The sequence below is a fragment of the Sciurus vulgaris genome (assembly GCF_902686455.1).
Source record: "Sciurus vulgaris genome assembly, chromosome: 10".
Lineage (NCBI taxonomy): Eukaryota > Metazoa > Chordata > Mammalia > Rodentia > Sciuridae > Sciurus > Sciurus vulgaris.
Window position 1 is genome coordinate 74,692,475 of NC_136470.1, and position 17,228 is coordinate 74,709,702.

The window sequence follows — 17,228 nt, forward strand, 5'->3', positions numbered from 1 at the left end:
TGTTGTTGGGGATCTTGAAATTTCTAATAATTTTTTAACATAAACCCTATGATTTCATTTTGCACTGTATCCCACAAGCTATGTAGCCAGTTCTGCCCGCCTCTGCCTCCAAAGCCCTTCAGGGAGCTCAGCCCCAATGGTCTGTGGCCTGGTGTGGCCCTTGTGAGTAGCATCATGTCCAGTTCAGACGAGCAGAGTGGTCACTGCTCTGTGCCAGCCTGTCCTCATCTACAGAAAACAAAACCCTGCAGCCCTTGCAGCAGAGCCAGGGGCCATGTGACCGTGGCCCTTGGACTGCACTACCACACTGGGACAGTGAGAAGACACAAAGACCCAGCAGGGAGGCTCGCCTCAGGGCTGCTGCTGTTTCAACAGGGCTACTGGATCCCAAAGGCAGAGCTGCCAAAGGTGCCAGCGTGGGAAGAAGCACCCTGCTGCTTTATTATTGTTTCAAATGTTCTGAAAATCATCCCAATCAGCAGAGATGTTTTTTCACTGTTGTAAAAAACTGCTATTTAAAATCTTTTCCTGATTTCTGGACAGTGTCTATTTTCTGAAGTATCCCAGCAAAAACCAAAAGCTGTATGCTATAGTGTCCATGCCTAAGTGGCCTCTTTGAAGCTTTTACTTGCAAAGTGCATGAGGCCTAGGGGAAGGTCCTGGGTTGCAGCACTGCCCTGTGTCAGTTTCTGATTTGAGTCTAGGTGCATGCAGCTCACTGGCCAGTTTTTCAGGCCCCTCTTCAAGCCAGTTTCTCGCACATTGAAGTGGACAAGTTAAAGCTACCTAGGAAAGCTGCTGTAAGAAGCAGGGAAGGCAGCGGCAAAGCCTCACTACTACTGGGTGTACTGCTAGTTCCCATTACAGGGGGTTGATACAACTCCCTCTGCAAGAGAGAGGCTGAGGTTAGTGACAGGACGTGGTCTGGAGAGGAAAGATCTGGTTTGGGCCATGGGTCCAGCATTTATTATCTGGGTGAGCTTCGGCAGGCCACTCCTATCCCCAAATCTCAGACTGCCCATCAGCAATGATTGTGTGCTCCGTTCTCCATCTATGATTGATGGTTATGGGAACTGAATGTGATGAGGGGCACAGAGGCACTCAGGAAATCACTTTCTCCTTGAAGGGTCCCATCCTTTATCACATTTCATTCTGATGTACAACATTTGAAACAGTTAAGTAGGATCATGGGCACTGAAAGGCTCAATAAGGGGCTGGGGCTGTAGCTCAGTGGCAGAGCACTTGCCTAGAGTGTGTGAGGCAGTGGGTTTGATCCTCAGCACCACATAAAAATAAATAAATAAAATAAAAATAATTATTTTTTAAAAAGAGAGAAAGAAAGGCGGGCTGGTGTAGCTCAGTGGTAGAGTGCTTGCCTACTGTGTGAGGCACTGGGTTCAATCCTCGGCATCACATAAAAATAAATTTAAAAAATAAAGGTATTGTGTTCATCTGCAACTAAAAAAAATTTTAAAAAGGAAAGAAAAAAAGGTTCAAAAAAGGTGGTGTAGGGTGCCGGCTATAGAACCAGAAAGCCCTGGTTTTGAACTTTCACTTTGCTATGAAAGACTGAGGAGCCTTGGCAATTACTTGAACTCTGTGTGCCTCAGTTTCCTCATCTGTCAACATGGATAACAATGTCTTCCTCAGAGGGAAACAGATGGTAAACACAGAACTATTCATTGTCCAGTTTGTCTCTGGTCCTTCTTGGGACTTAATGTATTTTCCTTTTGGGTTCCATGGGAGACCCCCAATCTCAATGGTTTCCCCATGTTTGCTTAAAGTAGCATAAATTGACTGCTTTAATGACTTCATAGTCATTATCAACAAACACCAATTCCTTTGACCTCCCTGGTTTCTAGCCAACTCATCATGAGAGTTTTGATTGTCGCTTTCCTTTTTGAAAAGACTTGTCCATAGACCTCCACATGCAGTCTGACCCAAGCAAAGAAAGATGGCACCATTATCTCTGGGGTTTCAAAAATACTTCTGTTAATGCAATCCCAATTGGCATTACTTTTTTTTTTTTTTTTAAGCAACACTAGTTATGCACATTAAACCTTTGAGCCACTACAACCTGCCAATCCTTTTAAAATCAAAATATCAAACCATGTTCCCTCAACCCTACTAATATCCTGAACTAAATATGTTGATCCTGAGGATTTCACTCCAGCTCAGTTTTGAAAAAAGAAAGTAAACTCTTAGTTTTTTCCACTTTATGAGATAAGCTGTTTTCCCCACCTCTGTGACCTTCCCACATTTGATAGGCAGGTCTTCCATGAGTTCAACCCAAGTCAATAGAAAGCACATCAGACAAGAGACATCTGGAACCTCAGTCAAATGCTCCTAGAAAACATGTTCACTCAGCAACAAATCTGCCTGACTGGGCTGTCATCACCCAAATTATTTTTCCTACTCATAGAATGTCATTAGAAATTGTCAAGAGCCTTGTTGCATGTGCTTTCTTACAGATCCCAGGCCTCTCTCCTGTTGTAACTACTTCTCCAAGTAAAGGGCTTGTTCCAGTGAGTTCCACGCATCATTCTTCCGCTTTCTTGACACGTTGCGCCAAACATTCCATACCCAGATCTTCATTCATGTGTTGTTTTTTCTGGTTATTTCTGCCTTTTTCCATTTTCAGAACTGGGTTTTTGTGAATGAGTGTGCTGAGGACTGGACTCAGGGCCTTGTGCATGTGAGGCAAGTGCTCCACCACTGAACTACATACCCAGTCATGTTTTATTTTGAGATAGGGTTTAGTTAAGTTGCTGAGGCTGGCCTCAAGCTTGTGATCCTCCCGTCTCAGCCTCCCAAGTTGCTGGGATTACAGGTATGCACTACTACACCCCACAAAACCATCTCTTTAAAACCCACAACTTTAAGGCTTTTGTGGTTTTTAAAAATTCATTTGGATTAATCATTATAATTGATCAAAACAACATCAATACATTGTAACTCTTGACAATTATTAAAAACAAAAAAGTAAAATTTTAATGGAAATGTCTCTTAAATGAGATGAGGTCTTCCCCCCAAAGACTTGACAGGTATGTAAAATAATACTACTTATTGCTAAGGAAGGCAGGAATCACAATCAATTAAATTTCTATTTTTGTACCAGATATAAGCACAAAAAACTTATTTGCATAAATAGGAAGATGGAAATGGGAAGAGTTTTTGTTATAGTCAAGTCGTCTTCTTCTATGAATGACTTCTTTTTTTCTTCTGTTTTCCCCTATGAATTCCATCTGAGTTAAATGCCATAATCATTTGTAATGACTTATCTGAAAACTTGATTAGGCCTTCCTTTAAGTTTGTTAAAAAGCTAGAGGCACTTGTAAACAACCTGTCTTAGAAGAGGATTTGTTTCCAGCACTGGAAGTAAAAAAAAAAAAAAAGAATTTGTTCCCTAGTCATTAGAGACCTTTACTCTCTCAACTTCCATATCATATTCTGAAGTGTCTCTTTGTTGGGGTGCAGCACTGTTGTGAGATCTGGAAGGGGTGAGAAGCTGGCGTGCGTGTTGTGAGTGGGCAAAGGGCAACGGGAGAGCTGGGTGGGGAAAGGTCTGTGTTGGAAAGTGAGGAGACCCCAGAACACCACTGCAGGGCCTATGCAGCCTTGCAGCCACATCCGCATGTCCTTGAGTCAGGGGAGGTCGGCTCACCCACGCCTTGGCCATGATTAGTACTTACGTGTGCCCAGAGGACAGAGTCATCTATTTTGAAAAAGTCCATATATTTTTCTAACCAGATTCCCTGAAGTATGGAAGGAAGCTTTCCCTCACTCCCTTCTGACATTCTGAGCACTAGAATGGTCAACAGAGCAAGTCAGGATCAGATCTCCTGTCTGTCCCCAGCAGCAGGGACCTCCAGAAGGGGGTGGGCAGTCTTCAATCACCACTGTGCCACCTCAGCACCAACATCGGCACTGTGTTCTCAGCACCCATAAAAGCTTTTCCCCACTCCCACCCTCAAGTCGTGTGGCATACAGCTGTACATCATTTACACCTACTATTTGGCAAACCATCTGTTCCCTCCAGTACTGTAGAGCCAGTCATTCACCTCATCAAACCAGAATGGATGAGGGGCTTTCTTCATCTTTTATAGAAAGGAAAAGCATGGGTCAGATTATGTACCCCAGAATCAGAGCAAGTTGCAGAAGAGCAATGAAGCTGAGACTCTTGCATCCCTGTCATGCTCAGATGATAAAGGTCTAAAACTCCAGGAGCACAGGGTCATCTTGAGGAAGCCTTAGGTGGCAGTGTACGGAGGGCTGTCTACTGAGCAGAGCTCCTTAGCAAGCCTGCCTGGGACTCTGAGCATGAAAAGCAGAGCTTAGGAAATGCCCCAGGACCCTGAATTGGAAGACAGAACGTGAATTCCCAGAGGACAACAGTAAGTACAAAAGCTATCAGAATCCAAAGACTAATGGCCAGTGCTAACGAGAGCATATAAGCTGGAGGTGAACACTTACCGTGTCCCCAATCTTCAGGCCTTCACACTTCCTCTGACCAGGGTAGGATATGCCATCTTGGCAGGTGGCAGTGAAGAAGAGATTGAGATCCTCAGGCTGATCCCAGACCGACAGCTCTACCTTAGACCGGATACTCTGAACAGAAGGAGACAGTGAGGACCAAACCACTTAGTAAAGGCCGCAGCTGAGGCGATGTTGGCACTGGTTCTTGGATGCCCATGTGGCTTCCTCTAACCCAGGAAGCTTAAGCCAAGGCAAAAGCCAGCAGGCTTGGTTCCCTGCTCTCCCTCCCCCTTTCTCTTCTCTCAACTCCTACATACCATTTTGATCGAGCTAACTTGAGGTCTCCCTCTATGAACTTGGACACATTAATAATTGTCTATCTGCCAAATTATATTATCTGCTTCAAGGGGTTATACTTGGTCTCCTGCTTCCCTCTCCAGAGCCACCCCAGCTTCACAGGTACAGTTTCTAAGAATTCCAGCATGTGCTCTCCAGGATCTGGGCCTTTACCCAGGACCAAGATAACATTCCTTTGACCAGTGGCTCTTCTCCCACTCCACCCCGTGCCTTATCCTGCAAACCAGTTCAATTGGCACTTTCTCCAGGACCCACCCTATCATCCTTCACACTCCAGCCTGCCCCGACATCAGATGAGGTCCATGTCATGAGTCTGAAGCTACATTATGAAAGACCAATGTTCTGTGTAGGTTATGCTCTCAGGATGGTGCAGCGAACAAAAACCAAGTCAGAATGATCCACTGGAGCAGAAAAAATAAAAGACTGAATATTTCAGGTATTGGAAAGCACACAGAGCAACTGGGGCTCGTGCTCATTGCTGGCCGGAGTGTAAGCTGGTACAGCCCTTTAGAAACCATGGGGCAGTGTCTTCTAAGGCTCAGGCCAACCTGACACCTAGGATTATCCCCAACAGAAGGGTCTATGTCACCAACAGACATGGGCAGGAATGTTTACAGCAACACAGTCTGAAAAAGCTCGAACCTGGAAACTAACCAAAAGTCTATGAATAGTAGAAGGGATTTTAAAACCCTGCAGTGTTTTCACATGGCAGAGAACCTTACAGTAATGATAATGAACCAAATACAACGACAGGGAAGGACGGGGATGGATCTCACTAATGTGAACATTGCCTGAAAGAAGCCAGACACAATGGCTTATGTGTTATGTGATTCTATTTACACTCATAAAGACACTCTGGTTCACACAGTCCACATGTACCGTGTGGTCCCGTAAGATTATAATGGCTGAAATTTCTTAATGCATGGTATTTTTACTCTACTTTTTCTATGCTTAGATATGTTTACATACACAAGTATTACCATTTTTTTCTTGTTTGTTATTTTTTTGCAGTGCTGGGGATTGAACCCAGGGCCTTGTGCTTGTGAGGCAAGCACTCTACCAACTAAGCTATCTCCCCAGCCCATTACCATTGTTTTACAACTGCCTACAGTACTGAGTACAGTAACAAGCTGCACAGGACTGTAGCCTAGAAGCAAGAGGCTGTATCACATGGCCTCTGTGTGCAGTGGGCCCCGCCATCTGGTTTACGTAAATACGCTCCATGACGTTTGCACAATGATGAAGCTGCCTAAGGATGTGTTTCTCAGCATGTCCCTATCATTAAATGGTGCATGACTAGATGATCAAAAACAGGTAAAACTAATCATTACCCTTGGGGGATTTCGAGGGACTTCCTGGTTTGGGATTGTTCTGTGTTTCTGACCTGGGTGCTGGATACTCAGGTATATTTAGTTTGTGAAAAGTTTATGTGATTTTCTATATGTCTATTATTTTGAAAACTGCCTCTGAAAATCTCCAAGGAAGATGTTACTTTGGAGACCATGGGTAAATAGAATAATTGGCTTATATACAAGGGTCATATTTTATCAAACATTAAGAAAACAAACCATTCTAACACTAAACACTCTGCACAAAGCAAGACATCATGCTCTGAGAGACACATGGAACCAAGACCAGGCTCCCACGGCCCTCTCAGGTGCACCCCCGGGGAGCACAGCTGTTGAACAGAACAGCAGGCAGAACTGTCTCTTAGGGGTTTTCTTTTCTTTCTTTCTTTCTTTTTTTTTGCTGAGCATACAGCGCTAAACTTGAATAAGTGAAATATTCAGTTTTTCAAACAAATTAACAGCTTGTTGAAAATACTCTGCCAAAAAGTCTCTTTCTTTGCAACCAGTTGTCTAAGTGCTTACACTATTAAAATACTATCCCTCTTAAACCTACTTCCTCTTGAAAGTGCCAGCCTTACATGGTCAAGGGTCACAAGGTGCCACTCAATGCGGCACACTCAAACTGAACAGCTGTTTCCAGATCTGTCTTTCCACTGGGCTGTGAGTTCCAAGGGCCATGCTGCATACCTGAGACTCAGCACATACACTTTTTTGAATGATGGGGTGGATGAAAGAATGAATGTTTTAATAGGGGCTAAATGACTTAGGCCAACTGGATGAAAATTAAACTTATCTATTAAGTTAAAATTTAAAAATGTATTTATAATTATAAAGAAATATGAGGATGAGATAAAATAGCATACCATAAAAGAGTTAGGTAGACCAGAGCTATACAAAATACTGAAGACAGTCACTTGAAATATGAGGGCCCTGTGGTCCAGCAGCAGCAAAATGTTGGAGGGAAGCATCAGCATTTCCCCACCGAGATCTGCCAACGCCGCCACTAGTAAGTCACTGGAGGACTTGGCAGGAGGAGAAAGAACACAAGGGCTGGGGACTCCTAGCCTGCGGATCAGTAACTGCAATGGGATGGAAATCCAAGCCATCCTGTCTTCTAGTCAGGCCACAAGACACTCAACTTGTGCTCTGACCGGAATTCCTGCTCCCCACAGCGCTGGGGAATCAGAACTCTTGAAGCTTTGAGGTAGCAGAAACTGTGGAGATGACTGAGTTCGAACCTCTCCTTTAAGGTAGCAAAAACCAAGGCCAAGGCTCAGCTGCTGGAGGCACACGGGCCCAGCAGCAGGCTCTCCCCATCCCTCCGGTACTCATCCTAACTTCTCACCCGGGAACGCTTTTCTCTGCGGAACTGCTTCTCTGACTTTGGAAAGTGTGGATCACCAGGTTGTACCCTGGTTGTGAGGATGGGTTGTTCTCCCCCAAGTGAGTGAGCTTCTGGAGGGCAGGGCTGTGACTGGTTCACTGTTTTATTGCCATGGCCTAGCATGATGCCTGCCACCTATTAGGCCATTAGGGTACATCTGTGGGTGAAGGCAGGAGGGACAAGACATAACACAGAATCAAAGTCACAGAAATCAGTTATTTCACAGGAAGACCTTTATGTGTGGCCCTTGGAATTCAATGAATTCCTACCAGACTTGCCCTGGGAGATGCTTCCTTACTCCCCATCCTAGGAAAAGGAGACAATGACAAGAATGTCAGAAGGTTAAAGCCTATTCTGTTACATACCCGGTCGGGTTAGGTCACATCTGTAATTGCTTTAAGTCAGGCCAGCTGGGCTGTGGGTGGAGCAGACTTTATGGCAACAAGCAAAAGAGAAACATGTGCCCAGCTAGGGGAAAACACGCCACAGCTCTGATGTCACCCTCCACATGCAGCTCAAGTGGTTTCCAGCTCATTCTGTCCTCTCCCACTTTAAAGAGGCCCATGATTTCTGTCTGGGTCCTACCTCCCCCTTGTCAGGGTGGCAGGGTGCTGGCTTCTGTGAGTGTGGACCCAGGGCCCAGTGGCTGAGCCCTGAGAGAGAACCTTTGACCAGGACCTACTCTGGGCACAGCTCCACACTTCCAAACTCCCGTGGGAGGATGTGGTAATTTTTCACACTGCAGAATTTGGCACAGCAAGGAAAAAATGTATAAACCCAAGAGTTGACAAATTCACCTTCCAAAAGATGTGAACAACAGACTGCTTCCACAAGACATCGCGTGACACCTTCCCTTTGCCTTCTGCTCCCCTCAGCAGGCCAAAACCACAGCCATCTCCTTCACTACATACACTCCAACCAAAATCTCAGAATGGCCCCCCAGCACTTGCCACCCTCCAGGGGAGGAAAAGTCAACACCCACGCTTAGTCATGTGTTGCGTGACTCATTCCAAACCCACCACGAACTACTCCGTCGGGAAGGCGACACCAGAAGTGCAACCAGAACACAGAGCTGTGACCAGACCCTGGCCAGAGAGCAGCAGGCGAAGGGCTGTCGAGAGCCTCTCCTGCTGGCCAAGGTGCACCCCCCATGCGACAGGGCAGGTGCCAGGAGCCTACAGCCCAGCCTGGGCCTCCCCACTGCCACATGACAGCAGCAATAAGATGGAACCTGAAGGAAACCAGACCTCCGTCCCGCTCCCTAGCCTGCCACACACTCAGCAGGACACAGCTGGCGCCAGGCGGCGGGGAGTCCCCGCTCCACCACCACCGACACGCACACCAGGCGATTCTCCGTCCAGCTGGCGGTCCTGTAATTCAGATCAATTCAGTTCTGACTTGTCCACCTGGAGACAAGCGTCAGATCCCAGAGGCTGGGGGCTCAGCTCCGTAAGACCCTCCCCTACGCGCCTCAGATGTCAGTTGTAAATGGCAGCATGACTACGGAATCACTGCCCACTGTTGAGCAACTAAAACTTCAACCCCTGACCTCCTTAGGAGAAGGTTCCAACCCTCTGATGATGCTTTGTTTTTATTCAATGACTAGTCCCATTCTGAAGCTATCTGGAAACCCAAGAGTCATCTCATTAAAACAAAAGATGTTCACGCCTATAATTCCAGCTACTGGGGAGGCCGAGGCAAGAGCAAAGCAAGTTCAAGGCCAGCCTGGTCAATGTAGTCTGTCTCAAAAAAGTAAAAAGGACTGGAGATGGGAGCTGTAGTTCTGTGGTAGAGCATCCAAGGTTCAAGTCCTTGTATTGGAAAAAAAAAAAAAATGTTCCTATTACTCAGGAAATCCAGAGGTATTAGGAACTCTATGTTAGGAACCAGACTCAAAGACAAAATATTAGGTCAAAAGCTTCTCCTAATGAACATGTTCATTACTACATGGGTTTTAGGAGCTTTGTGTCAGGAACAAGGGCAGAGATCAATATACGTTTACTTTTTATCATACCACAATATCACAGGTACTAATCAAACCCCAAACATTGCTTAACCAACTAGACCTTGCTCCAAATACCTTCCAGTTCCACATTTCTATATTTATTTTTTAATTTTGACTTAAGAGAATGGCAGAAGTAGGGAACACCCAAGGTCACAACTTTTGGGAGCAATGGGTATAGTCAATATGTTGATAAGTAATGGTTCTACAGGTGCATACATGTGCCAAAACTTATCCAATTGTACAATATAAATCAGGACACTTTGGGGCTGAAGGCACAGCTCAGTGGTAGGGCATTTGCCTAGAGTGTGCAAAGCCCTGGGTTTGATCCCAAGATCAAAAAATTAAAAATTAAAAAATCTGTACACTTTGTGGTACGTTCATTATTCCTCGATAAAGCTTTCTAGAAAACTCTCCAATGAATTTGAAGAGTTACTGTTGATAGTATTCTAGTAATCACCCATTTTTTAAAAGTTGAGCTTCCGATGTTCATTCTTAACGCATATGCTTCATTTTATAACGTGTACAGAAGCCAGTTTAACTCATGGAGCCAAGCAATAAATACTAAGCCACCCAGCGTCTCAGGGGATTCATCCCTGCTTCCAAATGCAGCTCTGGCCTGGAAAGAGCATGTCTACTCATCCCCAGTCCTGGCTCCTCAGAGGCAGAGAGGGCTCCCCACTCCTCTCCTGCTTCCCCTTCTTGCTCCCTCACCCAAGGTCCCTGGATTTCCACCTAGAAAACAAATCCATATACAACAAATCCTAATCAGGGCAATACCACGAACCTCAGAGGAAGAACGCCAAAAGTATTCATGAGATCCCACCCAGGAGGCCAATCCCAGTGCCAGCAATCTGGACACAAGTGCAGACATACAGATCCACTCAGCCGCAGGAAAATGCCGATGCGCAGAGCTCCCCCTGCTTCTGGCAAACACCACCCAGCCAGTTCTATGGAACTGTGTGTCATCATGCTCTTCTCATGAAAGCCACAGGAGCAGAGGGCCTGGGTGCTCGCCAGGAAGTGCTCTGGGGGAGCCCAGGAGGTCTGTTGGCCCCCTGGGGTCTGAGCTTGAGCTAAGTAAGGATGCAAATGCTGGGAAGCAGCTTCTCCCCAGAAGCCCCTGGAGGAGTCCTCAGCATCCCAGAGAGCCCAGATGGCTGCTCCTTGAGTCATGTCTTTCCCAAAGACTCCGCTAGGCAGAAGGCAAGCTGGTCACCTGCTCAAGAAAGGGGGTCCAGCAGCAGCTGCCCATCTCTCCCTCCCCCAACACGTGGGGTCTCCAGGCTCTGGCATCCTCAGAAATAAGGGGTGAACAGCACAGCACAGGAGTCTGGCTCTTGCTTTGATTCCTTTAGTTCAGTGTCCAGCACTTGAGACCCAAGAGGCTTGCAGTGAGGGGAGACCCCAGAAGGAGGTGAACTTGCCAGGCCTGGGTCTTCCTCACACTCCCTCCTCAAAGCCCTCTAGGTATGTGGTGTTTCAGCAGATCTGCTGTGTCCACAAAATCAAGTAAGCTTATTCTCCTTCTTCCTGAAATGTAAACCAAATTACTCACTGCATAATCTGAAAACCACTGAAGCATAAGTTAATTCGGAAATGCTGTCTCACTGGGCTCTGGGCTCTGAGGTGGCCACTGGATCTAGTGAGGATTTAAATGTCAGAGATAGAAAAGAGGACATAGGGTATGGGGAACAGAGGAACAGAGGAAGAGGAGCCCAAACTATAGCAGGAAGGGAGGGCAAACAATCCAGAAGTCCTCATGCTGCCCAATCTACTCCCTCTAGGACACTGAGTCTCACAGGCACGAAGTGCAGGGCTGGCCACACCCTGACTCTAAGGTCCCCCAGTGGCTCCTGGTTTAACTGAGCAGTACTTTGTAACTCAAAATAGGGCCACATCTGCAGGTGGACAAAGTCAACACTGGGAAAGGCAGGGTTCCAAACACTCATTCACAAATCAGTCACTGTTGGGAAAGCAAGATGATTTTTATTACAGATATGAGGTGCTATACTGATATGTTCCCAGGTTAGCCCACAAGTCTATTTTATGTAAGTTTAGGACTAATAGTTACTTCAAGATACTTTGTTACAACAGGCAGATGATTCTGAAGTCTAATTTGGAAATCACCCCACCCCTGAGGGCATAGGTGGGCATGGATGTTGCAGCCATATTGGGCCTAGCAGGGAGGGGATGGCCAAGGGAACATACGTCCCAGCACAAAAAGTTGTGCTCACCACTTCCTCAGGGAAAGTGGGTCTGAGACAAGTATTTCTTGGATGTCAGGAACTGAGGGAAAGGAGTGTGGTAAGAAGAAAGGTTTGGGAAGTGATTCCTTGAATGACTGGCTTGGGATGCAGAAGTGACTCCTGAATCACGTCCATGAGCTCCTGCACTTACACTAGAGCCACGTGCACAAGACGAGTTACAACAGCACAGAATCTCATGCACCACTCAGAGTCCCTCTGAAAGGACTCAATTGCAAATAGGTCCAATGTGTGTGGGCAAAACATATTGATTCTTCTTGGGTCCCCGTGACCCCTGTTAGTCTGCAGTTCTCCACTGAGTCCCACGAGGATAAGAAATTCTAACTGACCTACCTGCTGTGAGGCAAGATCAGAGCTCATGCCTCTCGCTTCTCACAGCCTGCCGCTGTGGCTAACAGATGACCTGCCGGCCTTGCTCAGGGATAAATGCTGGGCAACTGGGTGGGTAGACAGCACCAGCACCCACTCATGAGAGGTGTCAGAACTGGAGGTTACCCAGGGCTGCGGGCCTGAGTCTACCCAGGTCACTCGCCAGCTCACAGGATCTAGTTGAGGATGAGAGAGTGGAGACTGCAGAGGAGAGTAGGGTGGGAAGCAGAGCTGAGCTCACGAGCCCGACATACTGCCCACCGGAACCCATGTCAGCTCCCGGGGCCTCAGTGGGAGCAGCGGGAGGAGGCGGTGGGGGCCAGGGCAGAGACTTACATTGTATGCATTGATAATCAGCTGGATAATGTTCTTGGAATCTCCATGTAAAATCTCCACTGTGGTTCCAGGTATCAGGGCTGTAAAATTCTTGAAAAAAAAAAAAGAAGTAAGTCCATTTGCCTTCAGTTCCATCAGAGTGAACACTCCTCTACTGACTAGAACAGTAAGGGCCTGGCACTCTTGGGCCACTCTCCTGCACCACACATCGGAGAAGCTGCCACAAGTTTCCAAGTGGAAGAACTGGAACAAGACGGACTTCCTGCAGAGGGCTGAGGAACACCTGCTCTGTGGACCTGAGGGAGGGGCTGACAAATCTGCCCGAAAACACCAAGTCTTGGAGACCTCGCTCCTCTGCCACATGAGGGACACCCTCCATCCAGCCTCCCAGGAGGGCCTGCCTGTCATGTTTTTCTTGTCATCACTCCCTGGTCTACATGGGTGAGCCCAGGTTCATCTTCCAGGATGCACTCAGTCTGCCCCCAGGAGTACAAAGGGCAACTCTCCCAAGGGTCTCAAGTACACTTTCTTTTCTCAGCTGGGAGCTGAGAACCAGCAGGGCGCCCTCCCAGGGACCTCTGGATACCTCTGAATGTGGTCCTGGACAAAGTGGGCAGCCCTGAAGGACTGGCACCCTCTTCACTCAGCACCAGCTCCTGAACATGGCTCTCATAACAGGGAAGGAGCGGCCACTGCCCTCGGCCTGCACAGCCCTGCATGAGCCCCTTCCCTGAGCCAGGGGATTTGGTTCTGGGAAAGGATGGTTAAAGCCAAGTAAGATTTCTTTTCTCATGAAACATCTGGAAGCCCAAGACAGTGCTTGCAGTTAATCCCTCTAAGAATGTGGTTTGTAAAACAGATCAGCCAGCGATTTTCCAAACAAACAACAACAAATTGTCCTTCCCTATTTGCATTGTCTAGAACAGACTCAAATTAAAAGAGGGCCAAGAATTCTAGAAGACACCTGTGGCTTTTCACCAGGGAGTCTCCCACAAGGGTCTCAGAAAGACTCGCTCTTTGTGGATATTTAGGGGATTCCTGGTGAAGTCCTCTTCCCTCTCAGTGTAAAGGACGCCAGGGGTTTGCTGGGCTTCACCTTCAGCCCATAGGAGCTCTCGTTGTGTAACTCGGGCTTTGAGTTCAACATGTAACCCGTCCATCATGGCAGGAAAGAGAGCTCACAGGGGAGCTGATGACAATGGGCAATGGGACAACCAGGGAACAGTCTCGTTAGATGGAACGGACTCATACACACAGCTCTGTTCACTCAGGACACTGGCTTTTCTCTTGGGGAACTCCTGTTCCAGACCACCCACTAGTCTCCCAGCCTCTGCTGGTGAGGCATAGGGAAAGGAGGATTATGATGCAGGCTGCTTATTTGCATATTAAGTGCATATTTGCACTTATTTCCCTTCCCTATTAGAATATGCCCCTCCACTTCCATTTCATCTAGAGTACCATTTCACCTGTTTCCATTTCACCAATTGAAAAATAGGGATTCATACCACCTTCAAGGTTTTTCTCAGAATCAAAATGGATACCCTCAGTTTAAATTCCTTGTAAAGATATTCACGGCTGTGTGAAGGCTTGAGCTTTCCTCGGTATTAGTATTTTCCACTGGATCAAGACAGGCTACACTGCACCCCTCCTCTGCCTCTCCCCACAGACAGCAGGGCTGTGAGCATGCCTCGCCACTCCCCTACCCACTTCCAACCTCCCTTAGAGACAGCGAGGTCCCGGAACAAGCCACCAGCCCCTCCTCCAGGTGTACCTTGTAGAGCATATAGTGGTTTTTCGTCACTGCAAAGATGAGGTTGATGTTGTTCTCTGCCAATTTCTCTCCAAGCAAGGCAAGGGATGGATAGTCCTAGGGCCAGGGCAAATGGAGGCTGTGACACTTGGGATGGGCTGAGATCCCAGCACCTGCGTCAACACACACTCAGCAGCTCCACGCTTACCATGAAAAGGAAAGGTTTCCCTCAGGTGGCCCCTTGGACCCCTCAAGGATCAGTCCCCAGTGGCAGCTCCTGACTGAGGGACTAGGCAGAGCACACAAAGGACCCCGAGGTACTTGCCAGACACCCCAGAGTAGGGAAGGGAGGACTGGGCTTCTCCAGGCTGCTGCATCTCCATCCTTCCAGCAGGGATGGGAAAGTTGCGGAGACCCCAAGGAGAACCACCACTGTCCTACCGTCTCCATCAGCACCTGCTCCTTCCTCTCTCCCCTAAGACTTGCCCTTGCCTTATTTTCCATCTCCTGTGCCCAAGTGTTAGGCTCACCACAGCCCCTGCTCACAGCTCAGAACAGGAGGAGGCTGCGATCACAGGACTAAAAGCTGGGCCACGGGCAGGGTGCAGAGCCGGGAGGCAGGAGGAGGCAGAAAGGCAGCTGACAGGTCCTTAAGGATTTTAAGGGGCCCCGGGGTTGCCATCAGCCGAGGTCCTATAGTTGCAAGTCTTTTTTCCAGATTCTATCATTCCTGGACAAATTGGAAGGCTTGGACATGATCACTTCCTGAAACTGGAGAAAAAGGGGTTCGTGTGGCAAAGAAAATTGGGAAGAACTCCTCCCTGGCCAGAATGGATTTGGGAAAGAAGACGGTATAGATTTCTGGAAAAGGCTGCATTGTACGTGTGGCAAGATCTCAAGAGTTATCATCTATTAGTATGTATGTTTGAAATTTTGTATAAATTCCTTTAAATTGGGGCTGGAGAGATAGCTCAGTTGGCAAAGTGCCTGCCTTGTAAGCACAAGGCCATGGGTTCGATTCCCAGCACCACAAAAAAAAAAAATTCTTTTAAATTAAGTGGCCACTGTCATAGGCTATTAGGAGTGGAGGACCCTGAGGGCTCTGGTCCATGCAGTCCACCTGCTGCCCCTCTGACATGGACAGGGAACTCACCGCCTCAGGGAGCCCATTTCTAGAAGTTGGGGAGTCTCCCCTATAACTGCTAGTTCAGTTGTGAGCTCTATAGGAAAAGAGCTCCTCACATTGCTTTAAGATCCCCTCTGCCTATGGGGTCTGCCCCAACTCACTAGGTTGCCTGTTCCTCTAACAAAACACTCCCCATTTAGGTACATAACGGCAGAAAGATGAACCCGCTACAGAAATCCCGGGGAAACGTTCCGAGTTAGTCAGGAATTCCAGAAACCCACTTGGAGAAGAGAGAAAAAAGAATGAAACCCAAGAACCAACCCAAAGGCCAGTGAGTACTGAGGGCTAGAGCAGGGTTCAGAGGTGGACATTAGGACCCTGGTGGGTCACCAGGAGAGGCCTCCGAGCCTGCGGGACCCTCACCATCTGGTTGGATGCGGTGTACTCATTGGCCTCGTTCAGGTGGCACTGGCCATCATGCGGCTGCACCAGGCCCCCCAGTTTTCCATCCAGCGCGATGTGGGGCACGTCGTCCGTGGTGAACACCAGCAAGTGCAGGGCGTCCTTTCGCCAGCCGATCTTCTCCTGCAGGACAGAAGGTGGAGGGTGAGCAGCCCTGCCCAAGCTTTCCCTGGGCATCAGCAAGACCACAGGGCTGGTGGTCTGCATCGTACGTACACTCCTGGCCATTTGGCTCACTCATTAAGCCACTGGGGACAGGTTCTGCAGAGGCTTGGAAGACATACAGCCTGGGCCTGGGAATCCCAGATGCATAGACAAATCTCCAAGCCTTTGCTCACACAGGCCGGTGTCCTGGACCCAGCCCCAACCCGGTCATGGTATTCATCCTGCTCCTTTCAATGACATCTCCTTCCCATCTGCTCCTCTGGACTCGTCCCCCTTCAACCTCATCTATTATTCCTTCCCCAGAACCATCTGGAACCCACTCCAGCCACCCAGCACATGCACTGGTTGGATTTGTCTAACACAATAGTTAAGTAAACTTCTCAGTCCTCCAGTTAGACATGAATCACTCAGGACCAGAGCTCAAATGAATAAGAGCTCAAGAGATGGGTCTGATTTTTGAGGAGTTGGTAAGAACTGCCATCTGTTCCGGTAGACAGAAACCATTCCAATCATTAACAGAACCCTTTCAGTATCTAAAATGAATCAGATCAGCTCTCTTCTCCCTTACTGCTTCACTAAATGGAACTTATCCAATCTTTTTTTTTTTTTTTTGGACTGAGGATTTAACCCAGGGGTGCTTTACCACTGAGCCACATCCCCCACCTTTTTGTTTGTTTGGAGACAGGGTCTTGTTAAGTTGCCAAGGCTGGCCTCAAACTTGTGATCCTCCTGCCTGAGCCTCCAAAGCTGCTGGGATTATAGGCATGTGCCGCCATGTCCGGTGGGAATTTATCCAATCTTTAGGCTGCACCACTACTAAAAACAATCTGTATGGCAAGGAAAGGATTCTATTTTTCACAACAGTCACTGTGGCCCCTGTGTTGCACATGAACACTCCCAGGCATTATGATCAGGAGAAGCTAGTTTTGACATGGAGCAACAAAAACTGGTTTATATGGCCACTTTTTACTAACACTGAAAAGGCATCCTAACACTTTTTGGCAGCAGGGTGAATATATGCAAGTCCTCAGCACTGCCCAGAGTCAGTGACCTGTGCACCTTTGATACTGAAATAAGAGACTGGTTCACAGACCTTACAGGTGGGAAGCCATTGCTCTTTTACTGCAGATGAGGGGCTGAGGGCATTGACCTCTCTCACTCATCATCAAACTGATGGGTAAAAAG

General features: G+C 47.6%; 1 protein-coding gene across 2 annotated transcripts in view; it reads right to left on the bottom strand.

Annotated features, from left to right (window-relative positions):
• The window catches only part of ITGB5 (integrin subunit beta 5), a 110,068-nt gene that overhangs the window by 34,998 nt on the left and 57,842 nt on the right, over positions 1–17,228 (bottom strand). For both annotated transcript variants that reach the window (XM_079156177.1, XM_079156176.1), the window contains exons 6-9: positions 15,840–16,001; positions 14,312–14,407; positions 12,541–12,630; positions 4,474–4,608 (exon numbers count right to left, since the gene is read on the bottom strand). In XM_079156177.1, the coding sequence (XP_079012303.1) occupies positions 4,474–4,608; positions 12,541–12,630; positions 14,312–14,407; positions 15,840–16,001 (483 nt within the window). The remainder of the gene's footprint in view (positions 1–4,473; positions 4,609–12,540; positions 12,631–14,311; positions 14,408–15,839; positions 16,002–17,228) is intronic.